At 47.3% G+C, this 20732-nt stretch overlaps 1 protein-coding gene across 1 annotated transcript in view; it reads left to right on the top strand.

Moving 5' to 3' along the window:
* The first annotated feature begins 2490 nt into the window (after positions 1-2490).
* The window catches only part of AK7 (adenylate kinase 7), a 76450-nt gene continuing 58208 nt past the window's right edge, over positions 2491-20732 (top strand). The window contains 4 exon segments of the mRNA XM_041759204.1: positions 2491-2595; positions 8839-9027; positions 14159-14267; positions 18744-18838. Coding sequence (XP_041615138.1) covers positions 2491-2595; positions 8839-9027; positions 14159-14267; positions 18744-18838 — 498 coding nt within the window.

Genomic DNA, 20732 nt, shown 5'->3' with positions numbered 1-20732 from the left:
AGACCCTTGCTGAGAGCTCAAATGGTAGCATTTTTTTTTAGAAATAAAGTATTATTTAATTATGGTATGGACATTAGTTTTTTAGACATACTCCTACAGAACACTTAACTACAGTGTAAGGCAAACATAATTTTTATATGCACTAGAAAACCAAAAAATTCATTTCCCTAGCTTTGTTGCAATATTCACTTTATTGTGGTGGTCTGGAAACCAAAATTCTCCAAGGTATGCCTGTATATGAAAGCTGGCTTTGAAAAAAGAAGGGAGTAATAGTAAAAGAAAGGTACATTACTTGTTGATATAATTGAATCTCCTTTTTTCACCTACCAATATGATAGATGTAAAATTCGTTCGAAGCCATCCACTTAAAAAACTATGGTGCTAGCTCTTTTAGCTGTTACTAGGAGTAAAAACAAGAATGAAACAAGGTGGGATCCCAGGGTGGCGCAGCGGTTTGGCGCCTGCCTTTGGCCCAGGGCACGATCCTGGAGACCCGGGATCGAATCCCACATCGGGCTCCCGGTGCATGGAGCCTGCTTCTCCCTCTGCCTGTGTCTCTGCCTCTCTCTCTCTCTCTCTCTGTGACTATCATAAATAAATAAAAATTTTAAAAAAAAGAATGAAACAAGGTGAAGTATTTTCTAGTAACGCATACAGTTGAAGAGCTTTCAGAATACTTACCTGTTGAGCCGCATATCAACAAGGACAAACTAAAAATCAAAAGGAAGCATCCAGTGAATTCTAGAGAATTTGAACTAACAAGTTATTTGAAAGAATGTTAAACAATACCCACTCCATCAAGTTTTGCACAGGTCCTGCATGAATATTTTTACATCTTGTTGATGATTTTAAAAATAGAATGTTGCTATGAGCAAGCTGTTCCCAGATTGAATGCAAAATTTCAAAGTGTTAATTATTTTACCAAAACAAGTTTTATGAGACCTGTATAAAAAAGAAGGAGGGGGGGTGCCTGGGTGGCTCAGTCAGTTAAGCATCCAACTCTTGATTTTGGCTCAAGTCATGATCTCAGGGTTGTGATCCAGCCCAGCATCAGGCTCTGTACTGGATCCTCTGTGGATCCTGCCTAAGATTCTCTCTCCCTCTCCTCCACCATTAATTAATGAACTAATAATAAATTAATAACCAATTAATTGAAAAGGGGTGGAGACAAAAAAAAAAAAAAGCATGAAAGTCTCCCATTTGCAGAAACAGGCCTTAGTGTTGCAGGAAAAAGAAAGGCAAGTTCGCCTTTGGACACCCCTTCAGCAAAGGCTGTCATGTATTTCTTATTTAATCCTAATAGGCCTGTGAGGCTGGTGATTTCACTCCTGTTTTACAGCCGATTTATCCCAACCTCCCACAAATGGCTGCAGAGCTGGAATTCAAGGCCAGATCTGCTGAACGCCCAGAGCCTCCAAGCTGGCTGGAACTCCTGGGGCACATTTTTTTTTTTTTGAGGCAATCAGTTAAAGAAAAAAAATTTTTTTTTCTAATTGGCATATGTGTTAAATATTTACATTTAACAAGTTATTGTTCAGAGCACGAAGTATTTCAATAGAACCTGACTATTCCGAGCCACGGGCAGGAGGATGTGCACCAGGACGCCTGTGGCCCGGTGACAGGACAAACGACGTCATCTTTTAATGTGTCGCTTAGCCGAGCACCTGCGTGTATAATCTCACCGGGAAAGGTCAAAAGCCTAGATCCCAGCCGGTCGTGAACGTGGGTGACCCTCTGGCCGCCCCCCCGCCCCCCGCCCCGCCCCCCCGCGCACCCCGAGGTCTCCGGAGCGGCCCCAGCGCCCGCGGGGTCGCAGCCCCAGGACAGGCGCGGGGGGCGGCGCACGCAGTCCCTCGGGCATCCTGCACCCGCGAGGCGGCGCCGCAGCTGCTCCCGCGGGGGGACGGAGGACGCGCCCCCCTCCGGTCGGGCTCCCCTCGTTCAGCAGAGTCGGCAGCATTTTCGGTCCTGCGGGTTCTGCCAGGGTCGGAACGAAAGCGATGAAAGGGGGTGGGGGTCACGTGGCCCCGTGGCCGGGCCCCAAGAGGCTCGGAAGGAGGACTCGGCGCGCGGGGGAGCAGCGGGCGGGAGCCAAGCCCGCGGGGAGCGGGGCGGGGAGACCCCCGCGCGGGAAACCGGAGGCCCCGCCCCTAGAGGCCCCGCCCCTAGAGGCCCCGCCCCTAGAGGCCCCGCCCCTAGAGGCCCCGCCCCTAGAGGCCCCGCCCCTAGAGGCCCCGCCCCTAGAGGCCCCGCCCCTAGAGGCCCCGCCCCTAGAGGCCCCGCCCCTAGAGGCCCCGCCCCTAGAGGCCCCGCCCCGCGCCTTGAGCCCGCCCTCGGAGGCCCCGCCCCGCGCCGAGGCCCCGCCCCTAGGCCCCGCCCCCTGAGGCCCCGCCCCGCGCCGAGGCCCCGCCCCTACAGGCCCCGCCCCCGCCCTGCCTCCTTGCCAACCAGACGGACGCTTCCTCCTTAGCAACCAGTGAGGCTCCGGCCATGGCTGAAGAGGAGGAAGTTACTGCAGCCACCGAGAAAGTTATCCGCGTCCAGAGGGTGTTTGTAAACCACCTGGATTCATACAGCAGCGGGAACATCGGGAAGGTGAGCGGCGGCGGGTCAGAGCCGAGCCCCAGCTCCCGAGCCCCCGTCCCCAGCCCCGGCCCCCAACACCCCCCCAGCTCCCGAGCCCCCCTCCCGCAGCCCCCAGCCCCAGCTCCCGAGCCCCCCTCCCGCAGCCCCCAGCCCCAGCTCCCGAGCCCCCCTCCCCCAGCACCCCCGCCCGCAGCTCCCGAGCCCCCCCTCCCGCAGCCCCCAGCCCTAGCTCCTGAGCCCCCCGTCCCAGCCCCCTGCCCCCAGCTCCAAGCCCCGAGCCCCCATCCTGCAGCCCCCCGCCCGCAGCTCCCGAGCCCCCGAACCCAGGGAGAGTCTGCGCCACAGCCTCCCCGAAAGGAGGGTCCCTCGTGGTCCCGGGTACCAGTCCTCACGCAGAGCCCCAGCTGGAAGCCCAGGAGTCTGGAGATGGCCAGTCCAGCGCTGGCTCCTCCCCCGTTAATGAAAGGAAACTGAGGCTCAGAGGGAGGAAGGAACTTGCCTCAGTTCACATAGGAAGTTGGGGGCCTGACCTGGACCCAGAGCCCAGGCCTCCGGTTCTCTTTCCCCACGCACCGCATCTAGGCAGGCAACCGGCAGGTAAGTCCAGTGGTTATGTGGTCCAACCAAGCGTATTCATTCGTCCATCCCCTCAACATACAGTTTGAGGGTCTATTATGTGCCAGACGCTGTTTGGGCCCTGAGTCCCACTAAACTCCCCACCCTTCATCTTTAGCCCTGAGAAGTGAGGATATTATTCTAGGAGAGGATCCGGAGGCCCTTCATCTTAAAAAAGTAATCAGAAGAAGCCATAATTTTATCACTTGCCTGCAGGACTCCTTCATCTCAACCCTACCCTCCAGAGCTACACAGCAGTGCAACTTCCCCGGGGCAGACTTCTCTGAGGCTAGTGATCGCATTTTCAGACAACATAGGCTTCCTAAAATAGGACGTGGCCACAGCCCATACCACCTGTACTGGTTTCCTAGGGCTGTGATCACAAATTACCTTACACTGGGTGACTTAAAACAACACACTTTATTCTGTCTTGGTTCTGGAGGCCAGAAGCCTGGAGTCAAAGTGTTGGCAAAGTGTTGGTTCCTTATAAAATCTGTGAGGAAGATTCAGGTGCTTGCCGGCGATTCTCACACCTCTTGGCTTGTAGACTCATCACTCCAACCTCGGCCTCTGCCTTCCATGGTGTTCTCCTCAAGGGTCTCTCTGGCCAAATTTCCCCCTTGTGTCATTAGATTAGAGCCCACTCTAATCCAATATGACCCCATTTTAACTTGATTACATCTGCAAAGACCCAATTTCCAAATGGGGGATGGGAAGGGAGTAGGGGACCACTATTCAACCCAGTACACCATCTAAAGTTGATCAGTCCAAAAAAAAATAGAGATTTAGGTAGATAATTTATATGTAAAAATAGGATATTGTATATATGGCATGCAATAGCATGTATTTATACGTGATGGTGATGTTTAAAGGGAAGCCACGAGGGCCCATGGTGGAGTCATTTGCCCTCAGGACAGCAAACCTAGACTCCACTGTAGTTTCAACCTCTCCAGGAGTGGAATTTTAACACAGTCTGGAATTCCCTGGTTGGCACCCAGGAGTTATCTGTCACAAGGCTCTCTCCATTCCCCGAAGGAAGATGAAGTGACCTGCGTTAGACTCCCCTCTTCCCTAAGGCAAGGTGACCTAGCTAAAACAATCCTTTCTTTTTGTGCTAATAACTCCTCACCCCACCCTCCTTCCTATAAAAACTTTCCATTTTGAGCAGCTTCTCAGAGCTCCCTAGCTTGCTAGATGGAATGGCTGCTCAATTCATGACTTAGTAAAGGCAATTATATCTTCAAGTGTTCTCAGTGGAATTTTGGTTTTTTAACAGTATGTCCATCGTATATAATATGTATCTACTACAAGAGACTAAAAATACATGCTCTATCTTCTACATTACTGGAAAAGTAAGGGGGGCTGAGAAAGAACCAGGAGACAAAATGAAAAAATACAGTAAAAAAAAAAAATTATTTAAAGAAAGGAAGCAAAAAATAAAGAAAGAAAGAAAGAAAGAAAGAAAGAAAGAAAGAAAGAAAGAAAAAATAAAGAAAGGAAGCATTAAAAAGACAGATGTAGTATGAAGTGATTCATGTCTTTCAAAAAGATAGATACAAATAGAATATAGGTAGGTAGATAGATAAATAAATAGAGATGATCAAAAAATAAAAATAAATAGAGATGATCTATACACAGAAAATGTCTCAAAATAGAGACACCTGGATGGCTCAGTAGATTGAGCTTCCAACCCTTGGTTTCAGCTCAGCTCATGATCTCAGGATAGTGAGCTCCACACCCTACGGGGAGTCTGTTTGAAGATTCTCTCTCTGCCCCTCCCTCCATTCTCTCTCTCTCAAATAAATAAATCTTTTTTAAAAACTAAAGTAAAAAAAAAAGTCTCAAAATATAGACAAGACACATCACTGTTACTGCCTCGTACCTTCATGACACCTGCTGAGTAGCAGGCATAGAGAACTACACAGTGGATAAGGAAGCAGGTGCTGCCTTTGATGACCTTGCCTCTGGAAGGAGTCACGATTTTTTGAGCAAATGCAGCATTTCTATTGTGATAGGTACTTTGAAAGAAAGGGAGAAGAAGATTGGCTGGTGCGAGAGGGCAGCTGCTTTCAAGTCTCAGAAAGGGCTCTCTTTAAAGCTGGCCTTAACCTCAACCCTTAGATGATGATCGAGCCAGAGGAGCCAGGGCTCAGGGCACAGCAGAGGCAGAGGTTCTGAGGTGGGAGTCGGAGGACAGGGAGGTGAGGGTGCAGGAAATCGGGGCCCCCGGCCAGCAGGCACAGTGCCCAGGGCCCACAAGACTTGGAGGCCCACAAAAATGTCTTAATATCTTTTAAAATCAGGGACGCCCTGGTGGCTCAGCAGTCAAGTGTCTGCGTTCAGCCCAGGGCGTGATCCTGGAGTCCCAGGATCGAGTCCTGCATTGGGCTCCCTGCAGGGAGCCTGCTTCTCCCTCTGCCTGTGTCTCTGCCTCTCTCTGTGTCTCTCATGAATAAATAAATAAAATCTTAAAAAAGAAGAAGGAGAAAGAAGAATGCTTTAAATTTTTTTTTCTTTTAAAATCAGGAGGAAGCAAATGAAATTTTAGAGCCAAAGATTATGGGTCTTCAGGGCAATACAGTCATGAAATACAATTTTTATTTATTTTTTAGATTTTTTATTTGTTTATTTGACAGAGAGAACACAAGTAGGGGACTGGGGGGGAGGAGCAGAGAAAGAGGGAGTGGGTGTGGAGGGCTCCCCGCTGAGCAGGGAGTCCAATGCAGGACTTGATCCCAGGATCCTAAGATCATGACCTGAGCCGAAGGCAGATGCTTAACCAACTGAGCTACCCAGATGCCCCAAAATAAAATTTTTAATATTTTTTTTCTTGGAGAAAAGGGCCCATGAAAGTCAGAAGGTGGCCCTGCCTAGCAGCTAACTGCTGCCCCACGTGTGATCAGAACTCCAGTGATTTCTGTTGCATAAATTAACAAAGCAGGATCCAGAATGGGGGTGAGGAGGAGGGTCAGGAGTTTGGTTTATATTCTAGATCCAATGAAAACTATTGGATTTTTTTAAAAAGGTTATATTTGTTTAAGGGGGTGGGGGGACTGGGAGGAGCAAAGGGAGAGGAACAAGCCAACACCGTGCAGAGCATAAGGCCCACGTGGGACTGGATCCCACGACTCTGAGATCATGACCTGAGCTGAAATCAAGAGTTGGGTGCTTAGTGCTTAACGGACTGAGCCACCCAGGTCCCCCCTGGATTATTTTAAAAAGGGAGGTGGCCTGATTGAGATTAGGAGGGTGGGAGGCAAGAGAATTTACCTTTTCCTTTACCCTCTTTTGAGCTCTGATTATTTTTTTACAACATAGTATTTTTAGAACAAACCATTTTCTTTTAGTTTGTAGAGATCTTGTCCAAAAGCTTATCAATAACAGAATTTTTCAGTTATTCCTTGACTAGTTCCAAAATTTTGGATCTCTAGTTCCAAAATTTTAGGGAATTGTTCTCCATAGCAAGCAACAGGGGAGTGGGGATATGGAGCATTTGAAAGAAATGGAGGCTGGGTCTCTAGTCTTCAGGCCCCCCACCCAGCTGTGCACCACCACCAGGTCCCCTGCCCCCGGTCCCTCTCCCCCACTCGTCCCTGGGAGAGAATAGGGTGGCAGTTGTGGCACACATGCTGCCTTGGGGATCAGAAGGTCTAGTTGCACCCCACCCTGCCCGTGCAATCTCTGGTAAGTTCCTTACAGCCGGACATCAGTGTCTTTGTCTGGGAAGTGGGATAATAAAATTGAATATGTATGTTTGAGCGAGAAATGAAAATATATGACATACTTGGAAGAAATATATTCCCATAAGTGGTCGAACCTGATAATCTTGCATTACGAATTCAAACTGATTTTTATCGAAATAAATGAGGTGGGACTTCTGGTTTGTTTGGTTTTGGTATTTTTTTTTCCTCCCAACATGTGATAATGTCATGATTACTTACATATGCTTAAATTGCAAATTAAAATGAAATCATTCTTTTTTATATATAAATAATGATATATGTATAAATATATATGCATATAATATATATGCACATATGTATATATGAAACTTTTAAATGTTACATGAATCATTCCCAAGGACAACTTTTGTAAATAAGAAACAGAACTGGGATCCCTGGGTGGTGCAGCGGTTTAGCGCCTGCCTTTGGCCCAGGGCGCGATCCTGGAGACCCGGGATCGAGTCCCACGTCGGGCTCCCAGTGCATGGAGCCTGCTTCTTCTCCCTCTGCCTGTGTCTCAGCCTCTCTCTCTCCCTCTCTCTCTCTGTGACTTTCATAAATAAATTTTAAAAAAATTTAAAAAAAAAGAAACAGAACTTTGCCAACTTGATTCTTTTTTTTTTTTTTCCTTTTGAGAGAGAGAAATCACATTTTAGCAAGGTGAGGGGGAAGGGGCAGAGGGGCAGAGAGAGAGAGAGAATCTTAAGCAGGCTCCATGTCCAGCACAGAGGCCAGTGGTGGAAGCTCGATTGATCTCATGATCCTGAGATCATGACCTGAGCTGAAATCAGGAGTCACACACTTAACTGACTGAACCACCCAGGCGCCCCTCTTTGGTTTTGGGGTTTTGTCTTTGTTTTTTGCCAGCTTGATTCTATTTCATTAGTCATTAAGGTAGGCCACTGAGGACCACATGTGGCTATTGAATCTTCCAATGTGGCAAGTCCAAAGGGAACCGTGCCTGAGCTCAGTGTAAAGTGCACACTGCATTTCAAAGACTTAGTATAGGGATCCCTGGGTGGCGCAGCGGTTTGGCGCCTGCCTTTGGCCCAGGCACAGTCCTGGAGACCCGGGATCAAATCCCACGTCGGGCTCACGGTGCATGGAGCCTGCTTCTCCCTCTGCCTATGTCTCTGCCTATGTCTCTGCCTTGTGTCTGCCTCTCTCTCTCTGTATGACTATCATAAATAAATAATATTAAAAAAAAAAAAACAAAGACTTAGTATAAACAAAAGGAACCTAAAGGTTCTCATTAATCATTTTTGTATCGATTACATGTCAAATTAGTAATATTTCAAATCTGTTGGGCTAAATGAAACATTATTTAAATTCATTTCACTGGTTTCTTTTTACTTCTGTTACTGTGGCTACGAGCCAATTTAATTGACCTGAGTGGATAGTATTTCCATTTCTACATTTCTATGAGACAAGACCAATATAGTGACTGCAGCCCTGCCCAGCCTGTTGCCAGAGCAGGGAATGTCCTTACCACATTCTTTTTTTTTTTTTTAAGACTCTATCCATCTATTCATGAGAGACAGAGAGAGAGGCAGAGACAGGCAGAGGAAGAAGCAGGCTCCATGCAGGGATCCAGATGCGGGACTCGATCCCGGGACCCTGAGATCACGACCTGAGCCAAAGGCAGACCCTCAACCACTGAGCCTCCCAGGTGCCCCCTTACCATATTCTTTAAGCTCTCTGAGCCTGGGTTCCTCATCCGTAAAAATAGAGCATCCTAACAGTACCCACTTCACCATGTCACTGTGGTTATTGTTAATTTTAGCAAGAGAACCACGTACAACACACTGGCTCTTGCTAACCCTCAAGAGAAGTCAGTTTTTAGAATCATTTCACCGACTGCCCTCACTTTAAGTTGTTCTTAGCATTTTCTTAGTCACTGTGTGTTTTCTTGCAGTTTCTGTCTAACTGTGTAGTTGGGGCTTCTCTCGAAGAAATTACAGAAGAGGAGGAGGAAGAAGATGAAAATAAGTCAACCATGCCTGAAGCCTCATCAGCCAAACTGAAGGAAGGCATGTTCCAGATCGTGGGCACGCTCTCCAAGCTCGAAAGCGTTCGGCCCGACTTTGCCGTGGAGACATACGATGTAAGTCCTGGTGGCTTTTGCTAAGAGGAGACCCAAGGGCAGAGTCACCCGGGCTCCTACACCTTCACACTGTGCTCTTATTCTTTGCTTCTCCCTCTCTCTTCCACAAACATGGGGGTGGGAGTGGGTGAGGGACAGGTGGAGACAGGTGTTTCTCCTCTGACGGAGGACCACCACCGTCTCTACTTTAAATGTTTGCCTTGCCTGGAGCAAAGAATTTAAATTAGATATTCTTGGAAGGGATGGATCTAATCTGGACTTTTAGACTCATAAAATTTCTAATCTTAGGGCGCCGGGGTGGCTCAGTCTGTTAAGCATCAGATTCTTAATTTCGGCTCAGGTCATGATCTCAGGGTTGAGAGATTGAGCCCTGTGTCAGGCTCTGTGCTGTGTGCAGAACCTGCTTAAGATTCTCTCTCTCCCTCTACTTCTTCCCAAAATTTCTAAACTGTGTTTAAAATGCATCTGACCCTTGGGACGCCTGGGCGGCCCAGTGATTGAGCATCTGCCTTCAACCCTGGGCATGATCCTGGGGTCCCGGGATCGAGTCCCACATCAGGCTCCCAGCATGGAGCCTGCTTCTCTCTCTGCCTGTGTCTCTGCCTCTCTCTCTCTCTCTCTCTCTCTCTCTCTGTGTGTGTGTCTCTTATGAATAAATAAATAAAGTCTTTAAAAAATAAAATAAAATGTATATGATTCTACATTACCCAACTACCCTGGGCCCAGTGGGTACTTTCTGTGAAAGAAAAGCCTCCTTCGGTAATAAACCACTCAATAGTAATAGATATTACTGGCTTATTGAGCAACAGTGCTACTGTTGTTGAAAACCTACCTCTGTGCTCTGGAGGTGAGATATAACATGAAGACAGAATTTGGGGATAAAGAGGAACAATAGCTTTATTACTTTGCCAGGCAAAGGAGGCTGCAGCAGGCTAATGCCTTCAAAACTGCAGACCCAGTTTAAAAACGAGAAGATGTGAACCGACGTCTTTCCAAAGACATCCAGATGGCTAACAGGCACATGAAAAGATGCTCAACATCGCTCATCATGAGGGCGATACAAGTCAAAACCACAATAAGATACCTCCAATAAAAAAAAAATTAAAAAAAAATTAAAAACAAAAAGATACCTCCGATATGTCTCCGATATGACTAAAATCCACAGCGCAGGAAATACCAGATGTTGGTGAGGATGCAGAGAAGAGGGAACCCTCATGCGCTGTTAGTGGGGATGCAAAGAGGTGCAGCCACTCTGGAAAACACTACAGAGTTTGCTCAAAAACTTAAAAATAGAATTACTCTACAAGCCAGCAAGTGCACTACTAGGCATTTACCCATAGGATGCAAAAATACAGATTCCAAGAGATATATGCATCCAGTGTTCATAGCAGCATTATCTACGAGAGCCAAATTATGGAGAGGGCCCAAATGTCCATCGACAGGTGAATGCATAAAGAAGATGTGGTATATAAATACCCTGGAATATTACTCAGTCATCAAAAAGAATGAAATCTTGCCATTTGCAACAACGTGGTTGGAGCTAGAGAGTATCATGCTAAGCGAAATAAGTCTGTCAGAGAAAAACAAATACCATATGAGCTCACTCACATGTGGAATTTAAGAAACAAAACGGATGAACCTGGGGTGGGGTGGAGAAAGAGAAGCAAACCAGAAAACAGACTGTTAACTACAGAAGAGAAACTGAGGGTTGCTGGAGGGGAGGTGGGTGGAGGGATGGGGCAACTGGGTGACGGGCGTTAAGGGGAGGCACTTGCCATGATGTGCACTGGGTGTCACACGTAAGTGATGAATCACGAAATCCTGCACCTGAAACTGATTTTACAGTGTATGTCAACCAACTGGAGTTTAAATAAAAACTTGAAAAATGGAAAAAACCCTGCAGACCCACTGGGGGCAAAAGGCTGAGAGGTTTTACAGGAAAACAGAGCATGTGAAGGGTCGGGTCGGGGCTGCCAGCCTGCCTCCTCCCGTCAAGGTGGCCTCCTGACAGCACTGGCGCCAGTCTCGGTGCTAAGTACACGTTGAGGTCAGCAGGTTATCAATATCGATACCAAGTTCCTGGAACAAAGGATTCTATAGAAAAGCAAGTAAAGAGGAGGGGGGGGCCTGCAAGAATGAAGAAGAGAAAAATGTTGTTCAGTCTAAAGCCAAGCCTTAAAAAAAAAAAAAAAAAAAAGGTCACCTGGGTGGCTCAGTGGTTGAGCATCTGCCTTCAGTCCAGGGCGTGACCCTGGAGTCCTGGGGTCGAGTCCCGCGTTGGGCTCCCTGCAAAGAGCCTGCTTCTCCCTCTGCCTGTGTCTCTGCCTCTCTCTCTGTGTGTGTCTCCCATGAATAAATAAATAAATAAATACATAAATAAATAAATAAATAAATAAATAAAATATTGAAAAAAAAAAAAAACAAGCCTTGCTGAAGCACTAGCATGTCCATCTAAATTTCGACCCATCTTTACATTTCTCCAGCAGTTTCACTGCTTCCCCGTGACAGATGCAACACAATCCTCCTCGTGAGACATTTAAATATCCCTGAGAGGATGAGAAGAGACACCTCTCATCACCCTGCCTGCCGCTCTTCAGACCCTACTGTCCGGCTTTGCACGCACCACATCCTGCAACAGCCTGTCCTCTTCCAATCCCACCCCAGGCCTATTCATCGAGATTGCATGCAGGATGTCACCTCCTCCAGGAAGCCCTCAGTGTTTCCTGCTTCTTCCCCATGCCTTGTTTGGCTACCGAGCTCTTTTCTTGTACCCCCATAGCAGCTTTACCCGCCTACATCATCACACGTGTCACCCTTCATGGTTATTGTCTATTGGGGTCGCACAGAGTATAACCATCAGCCCTTTGAGAATAGCATTTGGCCTCCCCGCTGGCTACAGGCCTCTTCCTCTGCCCCCGGCCCTTGCCACTGCTGCCCCGTTGCCAGGCTCACTCCTGCACGCCCCGGCCATTTGTCAGCCCAGTGCCATCAGGCTCTGTCCCTACCACATCACAGGAAACGCCCTGGCCAGTGTCACCAGTGAGCTCCTAATTCCCAAAGTCCTGTCTTCCCTGGCTTCCAGGAGAAAGTCTCCTTCCCCTTTCTGCTGCCTTCGCACCCTGACTTCCCTTGTGCATCTGAGGCTGCTTTAAAAAAAAAAAAAAGAAAGAAAGAAAAAGATTTTATTTATTCATGAGAGACACAGAGAAAGAGGCAGAGACCCAGGCAGAGGGAGAAGCAGGCTCCCTGCAGGGAGTCCAGTGCGGGACTTGATCCCAGGACCCTGGAATCACATCCTTAGTCAAAGGCTTACGCTCAACCACTGAGCCACCCAGGCATCCCAGGAGGCCCCCTTTAAATTCAGTTTTCCCCACAGCGCTCTCCTTTCTCCTAATGGACAACCCTCCTAAATCTTATCCAGTCCTATGGCTTCAGCGCCCCTATAGGAGGCAATGCCATTCAAATCTGTCGCCAGCCTGTTGACCTCCAAACCCAGCTGCCCTCTGGCGCCCTCCCCCAGGAGTCCTGCCGGCACTTCTGAATCAGCGTACCCCAAATTAAATTTATTATACTCCTCTGCAAGACCACTCTGTCTTTTAGCCTCCTTGTTCTTATTTAGTTTTTTAAAAAAGATTTTATTTATTTATTTGAGAGCATGAAAAACAGCATGAGCAGGGGCTAGGGACAGAAGGAGAAGCAGACTCTCCACTGGGCAGGGAGCCCAATGCAGGACTCGATCCCAGGACCTCAGGATCATGACCTGAGCCGAAGGCAGACGCTTAATCGACTGAGCCATGCGGGTGCCTTCCTCCTCATTTTTATTCAAGACCTTGTTCTCTGTAACAGTTTGGGCTGTTTGGGGTTGCAAATCCTAGTGGAAAAAGGCAACATAAACTGGCTTAGTAAATAAGGAAATTCTTCAGTTTATGTGGCTGGTGGTCTAAAGAAAGATACAGCTTCAGGGCTGGCATGATCCAGGGGCGGCTGCTGCTTTTCCTGCCCCATCCTGGGCTCTGCCTTCCTCTAAGGGTGACTTCATTCGCAGCCTGGCAGCAAGGCTGCAGCAGTCCGGAGCCTTACAATCACAAACAGCAACACTTGCAGCCTCCAGACTGTGGGACATGGATTTCTGTTGTTTAAGCCGCTCCGTTTGTGACACTACGTGCCAGCAGCCCTCAGGAGTGAGCACAGCTAGATGCAAAAGGCCTTAGGGAACCGGGCTGGGGAACCTGGCTGTCTGCAGCAGTGGGTTTAGCAGGGATGCATTAACCCTGCCAGGGTGGTCCTCCCTTTATATGGGAAGGCATTCACTTTGCTTTTGTTCTCTAACCAAGGTATGTGGTGAGAGACCACGTCTGATCTGAAATGTTCTGCTTTAATGCAACTGGTCAAGAAACTGTGGGGAATCTCTGATCCTCTCGGTATCTGAAATAATAGCAAATGCAAATCCTGATTTGGAAATGCAGGATCCTCTTAACGGTTCCGGTTCCGGTAATACCTGCCCATGGTGCAGGAGCCCTAGGGACCGTGCTGGCATCCACGGAGGAAGGAGTGACTACTCAAAACACAAATGATCACCAAAGTTACTTTTGCCTAATGTAAGAACTTTATATTTTTACCCATTAAAAGTTTCCATATTTTTAAAATATTCCCCACTGTCAACTGTCATAAGGCACCTTACCTCTACTAAGAGGGACGGATTAATTCCATCTTGAGGATTGTGCAACGATCCACATTAATCACTCATCAGCACTTCCGAATGATTCAGGATACATAACGGCTCAGCCCATCTTGCCTAGAGTTGGAGTTAGTTTGAAATGCCTCACACATTTTCTTCCAGTGTGTTGTAATCCTTCCCTTCGGAATTGGAGCTTCAACAGCCCGCAGAAATAGTACCTAAGATCGTCGTGCAATTTTTTTTAATCATCTGTTCCCAGCTATTTTCATAGACTTATTTGTTACTTGGAAACTACATACAGCAGAGAGCCAACATTTCATTTGAAATAGAAATCCTGCGAATGTTTCCTGTAGGACACTTCCATCTGCAGTGAATCTAATTTGAAAGTTGTCATTCTCACTAAATATTAAGATCGGCTCCTCGCGACAAACGACTGTCAATTCTCTTTTTCAGATCATCTCTCGGGAAGACCTCCTCATGCGCCTCCTGGAGTGTGACGTCATTGTGTATAACATCACTGAGAACCCACAGCAAGCCGAGGAGGCCATCTGGGCAGTCTCTGGTCAGTGAACCACTCCCTTCTGTCACCAGGGACCCTGCTTTGCGGCAACTTATTTAACCTAAGAGCCATCTAATGACCACGAGGCAAATTAGGAGCATGAGAAAACCGATCTGAGACTTATCTAAAATGTGAAATGAAATTAGGCTAATGAAGATGCCTTTGGATGGCGTAAAAAGAGAACCTCGGGATCCCTGGGTGGCTCAGCGGTTTGGCACCTGCCTTTGGCCCAGGGTGTGATCCTGGAGTCCCGGGATCGAGTCCCACATCAGGCTCCCTGCTGGGAGCCTGCTTCTCCCTCTGCCTGTGTCTCTGCCTCTCTCTGTGTGTCTCTCGTGAATAAATAAATAAAATATTTAGGAAAAAAAAAAGAGAAGCTGAGGCATATGAAAGTCTTCAATAGTTTATTTATTTGAGCACAAATCGATTCATGAGGGCACGTCCCTCTGGAAGTGGTTAGGAGCGCTCCAGCAGGAGCCGGGGGAAACACTGGCAGAGCAATGGCATTGCAAAGCAAGGGAATTATTTGGGTATAGCTTAAGCATTTGCCCCACCTGGAAGAGCCTAGTTGGCTATCATGGTTAGTGGTCCTCAAGTTTTGATTTTCTAACCTTGCAGCATTTACACTCTTGGGTTCTGGTTTGCTTACCCGGACTGCCACAGCCTCAGAGCCACCCGAGACTTCATGGCCCCTTGTTGAATTAATGAAACGATGCGTGCTTCCCAAGAACGGAATCATTTTGATCCTAAAAAAAAGAAATAGGGGATCCCTGGGTGGCTCAGCAGTTTGGCGCCTGCCTTTGGCCCAGGGCGCGATCCCGGAGTCCCGGGATCGAGTCCCACATCAGGCTCCCTGCATGGAACCTGCTTCTCTCTTTGCCTGTGTCTCTGCCTCTCTCTCTCTCTCTCTGTCTCAAATAAATAAATAAATAAATAAATAAATAAATAAATAAATAAATAAAATCTTAAAAAAATAAAATAAAATAAATTTAAATAAAAAGAAATGAAACCATAACTTTCAAAATTCACCCTTTGTTCATTCTGCGGCCCTTGCTTAAGGCGGTGGGGTTGAATGCATTGGGAAGACACCAGGACAAATGAGACAGCTTCCACCCTCCAAGTGCCTGCAGTCCCGTGGGAGAGCTGAGGCACACGCCACGGACTGTAATGCAGGACAGAGAACTGCAGGTTCTCGAGAAACAGATCCACGACGGATGTGCCTTTAACAAGACAGGATTTGATTCAATTCAGCGGGGGTCCCCTGGTAGCAAGGGCCAGGAGAGGGCCCAGGGCGAGTGTGTGCATTTCTAGAATGCTTTCAAAACTGTCATGACCTCTGAGGCCCGCAGGTCTAAGACAGCAAGGTGACATTTGGCCATTTGTTGCTGTGACGATTCATCTCCTGATTAAGTCGGGAGCAAAGGAGAAAGAAAGCAAAGTGGCTTATCTGGATCACCCTTCTAGACCGGCGGGCCAGCCAAAAAGACACAGGGCCACCTTACATTTCAGTGTTTTATGCACATCAGCATTTTTGTTCCAGGCGGATTAGATCAGAGATCAGCAAACGCTTTCTGTCAAGGGCCAGAGAGTAAATCAATATTTTCGGCCCTTCGAGCCAAGTACGGTGCCGTTGTAGCAACGCAGCCATCGAGGATATGCAGCTAGGTTCCAATAAAACTTTATATTATAAAAAGAGGCAGGACTTTGCCACCCCTTGAATGAGATCAACAGGGAAGCAATATTTTGGCTTAAATTCAAAGAAATGGAGGAGCCTCAGGAATACGTGTACTGCACTCAGGGAAATGATGGAAAAGTGCTGTCTTGTGGGTGCGGAGGTGTGGGATTCCTCAGGAGCTGAGAATGCTTGATGTCCCTTTTGTGACTTTGTGCCTAGATTTCATCCAGTGAGAAGCAAATCAAAAATGTGAGCATTGTATCATCTTTTGAAGCAGAGGGTTTTTTTTTGAAAGCCTACTTTCTGCATTTTGTCCCTTTGCAGATATTTACAGATGATTATAATTGCACCTTCTAAAAGAATTGCACCATTGAAAATCATAATCAGAGCTCACGTGTATTGAGTTCCGATGTTGTGTCAGGCTTCGAAAATTGATTTTTCCATATAATATATTCTTGCAATTAAAAAAATGTTTTTTTCTGGAATAAAAGCTGGACATGTTTTGAAAATTAAAAAGCACAGTAGGGCTGGGGTGCCTGGGTGGTGCAGTCAGTTAAGCATCTGAGTCTTAGTTTCAGCTCAGGTCGTGATCTCAGGGTTGTGAGATTGAGCCCCATGTGGGCTCCATGCTCAGGGAGAGAAGTCTGCTACAGATTCTCTCTCTCCCTCTCTCCTCCCTCTGCCCTTCCCACTCGTGCTCTTTCTCTGTGTCTCTCAAAAAAATATTTAAATAAAATAAAAATAAATAAAAAGCACAATAGGGCTTAGACTAAAAAGGTACGACTCCTTGTATTTCCCTTTCACCCCATCCCTATGCCCCAAAAGGAACCTCATTTAACCCACATGTACCTTTTAATGCATAAAAATGCCTGCACTGCTGTCCTCTGATTATGTATTTTAGACATTAGCCCCTGCCCTCCTGCTGTGACAGATGAGCCGCAGCTCCTCATAGGACCCCCACTGCTCCTCGAGGGAACATAATGGTTTCCCAGACTTTGACGCTGCATCTCCTTTCATGAGCTTTAAAATGGAGACTGTGTTTTACTGCCTCCTTCTTCATTCTAATAAAGAGCTTTAAATAATTAAGAAAATTTTGCTTCTCTATTTGGTGGAGAGGTTTTAACTGTCTTACCTCATTTCTGAGATACAGAGTGTTGGTGTCTCCAAGAAAGGACAGTCAGAGGCCTTCAGTCTGCCATCAGGGTCACCTGGGGGGTTGGGTTTGGTGGTGCTTTGGGAATTTTGTCGTTTGACCTAGTGTGCACATTCTTAGATTTGGGGTTTGTTTTTTGTTTGGGGTTTCTTTGTTTGTGTGTTGTGGGTTGTTGTTGCTGTTGTTGTTGTGGTTATTTGCAAAGGATATGTATTACTTCTTCATAATGTTTTATTAAGTAATTCTAAAATGTTTTAATATAAAAGGATTCTCCGACCTTGCCTTTCACCGATGCTATTAAAGGAAGACAAAATGACACGGGAGAAGGGAATAAAGTATTAGAAATAAGAGCAAACATTTGCATATAAGGATAAAATGTGCTTGCTCACAAGTGAACAAGGAGATTATTTTAGGCCCATTAAAATGATCATAAAGGAAAGGATAACCCATTTTGAGGACCTCTAAGTGTGCCAAGCAGTCACAAAATAGGCCAGGCTGGAGCACAGTAGAGCAGAAAGGGTAAAAGGGCAAAATGAAATTGAAGAGGCCATTTTGGTTAATGAGATGAAACTGGAACTAAAATTAACATTTGAGTCAGAGATGAATCTGTGGACGTGGTGTTCTCGCGCTTTAGCCAGTAACGTATTCTCAACTTAGGGTCAGCATCCACGTGCTTATTAGATTCAAGATATCAGCACTTTATTGTTTTGATTCTATAGGGAATCAGCTCATGAGAATACAATTGTGCCATGACAACCGTGTCCCTCAGCTCCTCTGACAATTTAATTAGACCTCCCTTTTAGATCTTTTCTTCTGGAAAATCATATGTCATAAAAAATATTGTAATGGAATCACATGCCGAAAGTATTTAAGGAGACTTAGTGGTTCCGTGTGTGGAGAGCCACCCCCAGCCCCACCCCTGGGAGGTGATAAACCTTCTAGAAATCAAGTGCTCGTCCTTCTGTCCACCACTGTTCTACAGAACACTGTTCTACAGAATGCTCATCATCACCCATCCCCATCCTACCAAAGGCCCTCCGGCCCCAGTCCACAGGGCCCGTTGATGGGCTCCCTTCCCCAGGCCAAGTGGAGTGGGAAGGCCAATTGTGGGCGCACCCACAATTCCTTCCTTCTGCAACATCACAAGCTACACAGGACTGCTTTCTGTGAAATCGTAAGGGAGGGGGTCTTATCTTCTGAGTTGGGGCCTTTGCATCCCCACGCCCCTAGAGCCTCCTGGTCCATTCTCCACGCAGCTGGCTGACTGTTGGGCTTAGTGGGGAGAGCACCGCCCTTGCCACCAGGCTGCCTGGACCAGACTGTGCCCCTACCTTTCCTCCATAGATCTGGGCAAACTGCACCCCAGGTCCCTCATCTGTAAAACAGACGTAATAGTAGCACCTATCTCATGACGGTAAGGATGCAGTCAAGCCCGAGAAGTGTTCCGGTCCACACCAGCTAGGATCCATACTCCCACTGGCACCCCGTAGAAGTAGAAGCACACTGCTACCGGCCAGGAGGCAGAAAGGAGGGCTACACGTGTGAGCTGGGTGCAGAAGAGTTCGGCTGGCCGGGAAGAGAATGCCGAGAACAGGAGGGCAGACGAGGACTTTGTAGATCCAAGTAACTGCTCCATTTTTTGGCCCTACAGCACTGAACGAAGAAGTCAACCACTTTGAGAAGCGGAAGGTGTTTATCTTAGTATCCACGGTGATGACCTGGGCACGATCCAAACCCCTGGACCCTGTAAGTAATGCCCCAGCTTTTCCTTTTTTTTTTTTTTTTTAAGATGTGTGTATTTATTTGAGAGAGAGAGAGAGAGAGTAAATGAGGAGAGGGGCAGAGGGAGAGGGAAAGAGCATCCCAAGTAGACTCCCCGCTGAGCTCGGATCCTGACACAGGGCTCCATCACAGGACCCCAAGATCATGACATGAGCTGAAATCAAGAGTGGGACGCTCAGGCAGCTGAGCCGTCCAGGCACCCATATGGTAGCTCTTCCTTTATACAATATTTCGCCCTTAATACCTTGTGATCTGTGTATGGAGAGAACTTTCGACAGTGCACCTGTATGCTTGCCCTCCTGAACCCCATCCCGTAATAAGCATTCAGCAGAAATCAGCGACTCTGAGCACACTCAATTCTAGGGGGCCTCACTGTGTTACGTGAGGAGAGGAAAGGAAAGGAAAAGATAAATGATGCCTTTTAAATCATAACCATCCTTACTTACCACTTATACTTCTTATCCAAAAAAGCTCTTCTTTAGATGTATTTAGACCTTGATTCCTGTCATACACTTTCTTGTGTAGAAATGAAAAGGGAAATGGAAGCCACATACAGTTGTCGTAGGAACCCTCTAACCCCTTCCTCTTCGGGGGCCAGGTGTCTGCTCCACACCTGCCTTCTGTCTTTGTCCACACAATAACACAGTCTGAAAGCTGCCTCGTGTCATTTGCTTCCTTTTCCATAAAGCACGTGGTTATTCCTCTGCAGGAAGATGTGGACTGACTTGCAGTCGGACTTCTGGGGTTGCTTATTATATGTACTGATGTCAGATTTCCATTTGCCGTTCTGCCCCAGGCCCTTTGTGCCCGGGAACCACCTTTTCACTCCAGTGCTGAATCACAGTGTAATCTTGCAAAAAGACATTTCGAAGGGCAGTTCCGTGAGCATGCCTGGTACCTAATTGCATTTGAAGGCATGGCAGTAGAGCAGCTGTGCTCAAGGTCACCCGGGGAACCGACAAGGACGGTCTCAATGCTTCCTGGCGGAGCACCACCTTAAGGAGCCACTGATGGCAAGGCATATTCGACCTTCAGAGATGTCAGAATGTGGGGAGGGAAATGCACACGTTAGAATCAAGGGAACGCGTTACTTAGAATGAGGAGATGTTTAGGGATTTATCACACATTGTGTCAAAGGCCATTTGTTTGTTTAATTGTCTCTCATCTTGGTGAACCGGGAGATCCTTGAGATCAGAGACCCGAGGCTTTCTGTCCTTTTCTTGCCAAATGCACTCACCTGCTCTATCTGGTTGCCATCACCTCAAGGACCAGGCCAGGCGTTTGACTCCCATTCTGGTTCCTTCCTTCAGACTGCCTAGCAAAGTGCCTGCTGGAAAACAATCCCTGGTCACTTGACTGGCTGCTGGCCTGACTGATTGTGCTCACTCCTTCAGTGATAAATTAACTCAGGCTGAATTAAGCAAAACGGGAATGTATGACTCATAACTGGTAATTCCAAAGGTGGACTTTAGGCACAGCTGGAGCTAGAAGCTTAAAACATGCCCTCAGAGCTCACTGCTCTCTTTCTCTCTTCTGTTGCTTCTTACGTCCTGAGTAGGCTTCATTCTCAGCTAGGCTCCCCCTCCTGCTGGCCCCCAGCAGCTCCTGGGCTTCCATCCCACAGCTTCAATTCCATTTTCCACTTTGGTCGTGTGTCATCCCAGGACTGGAACATGCTGTTTGTGTAAGTCTTGGACCTAAACTTGAGCCAATCACTGTGGCCAGGGAGCATGGAGCACAGGAGGTGTGGCCAGACCAGAGGTGGGATGATTAGCCCCTAACCTACATGGGCTGAGAGTGGAGAAGAGATGGGTCCCCCCTAAGGAAATACAGGGAAATGGCTGCCGAGTCAGCTCCT

This window comes from Vulpes lagopus, chromosome 6 (genome assembly GCF_018345385.1).
Source record: "Vulpes lagopus strain Blue_001 chromosome 6, ASM1834538v1, whole genome shotgun sequence".
NCBI lineage: Eukaryota > Metazoa > Chordata > Mammalia > Carnivora > Canidae > Vulpes > Vulpes lagopus.
The sequence above is the reverse complement of the archived record's forward strand: the minus strand, read 5'-3'. Positions and strand labels throughout refer to the sequence as shown.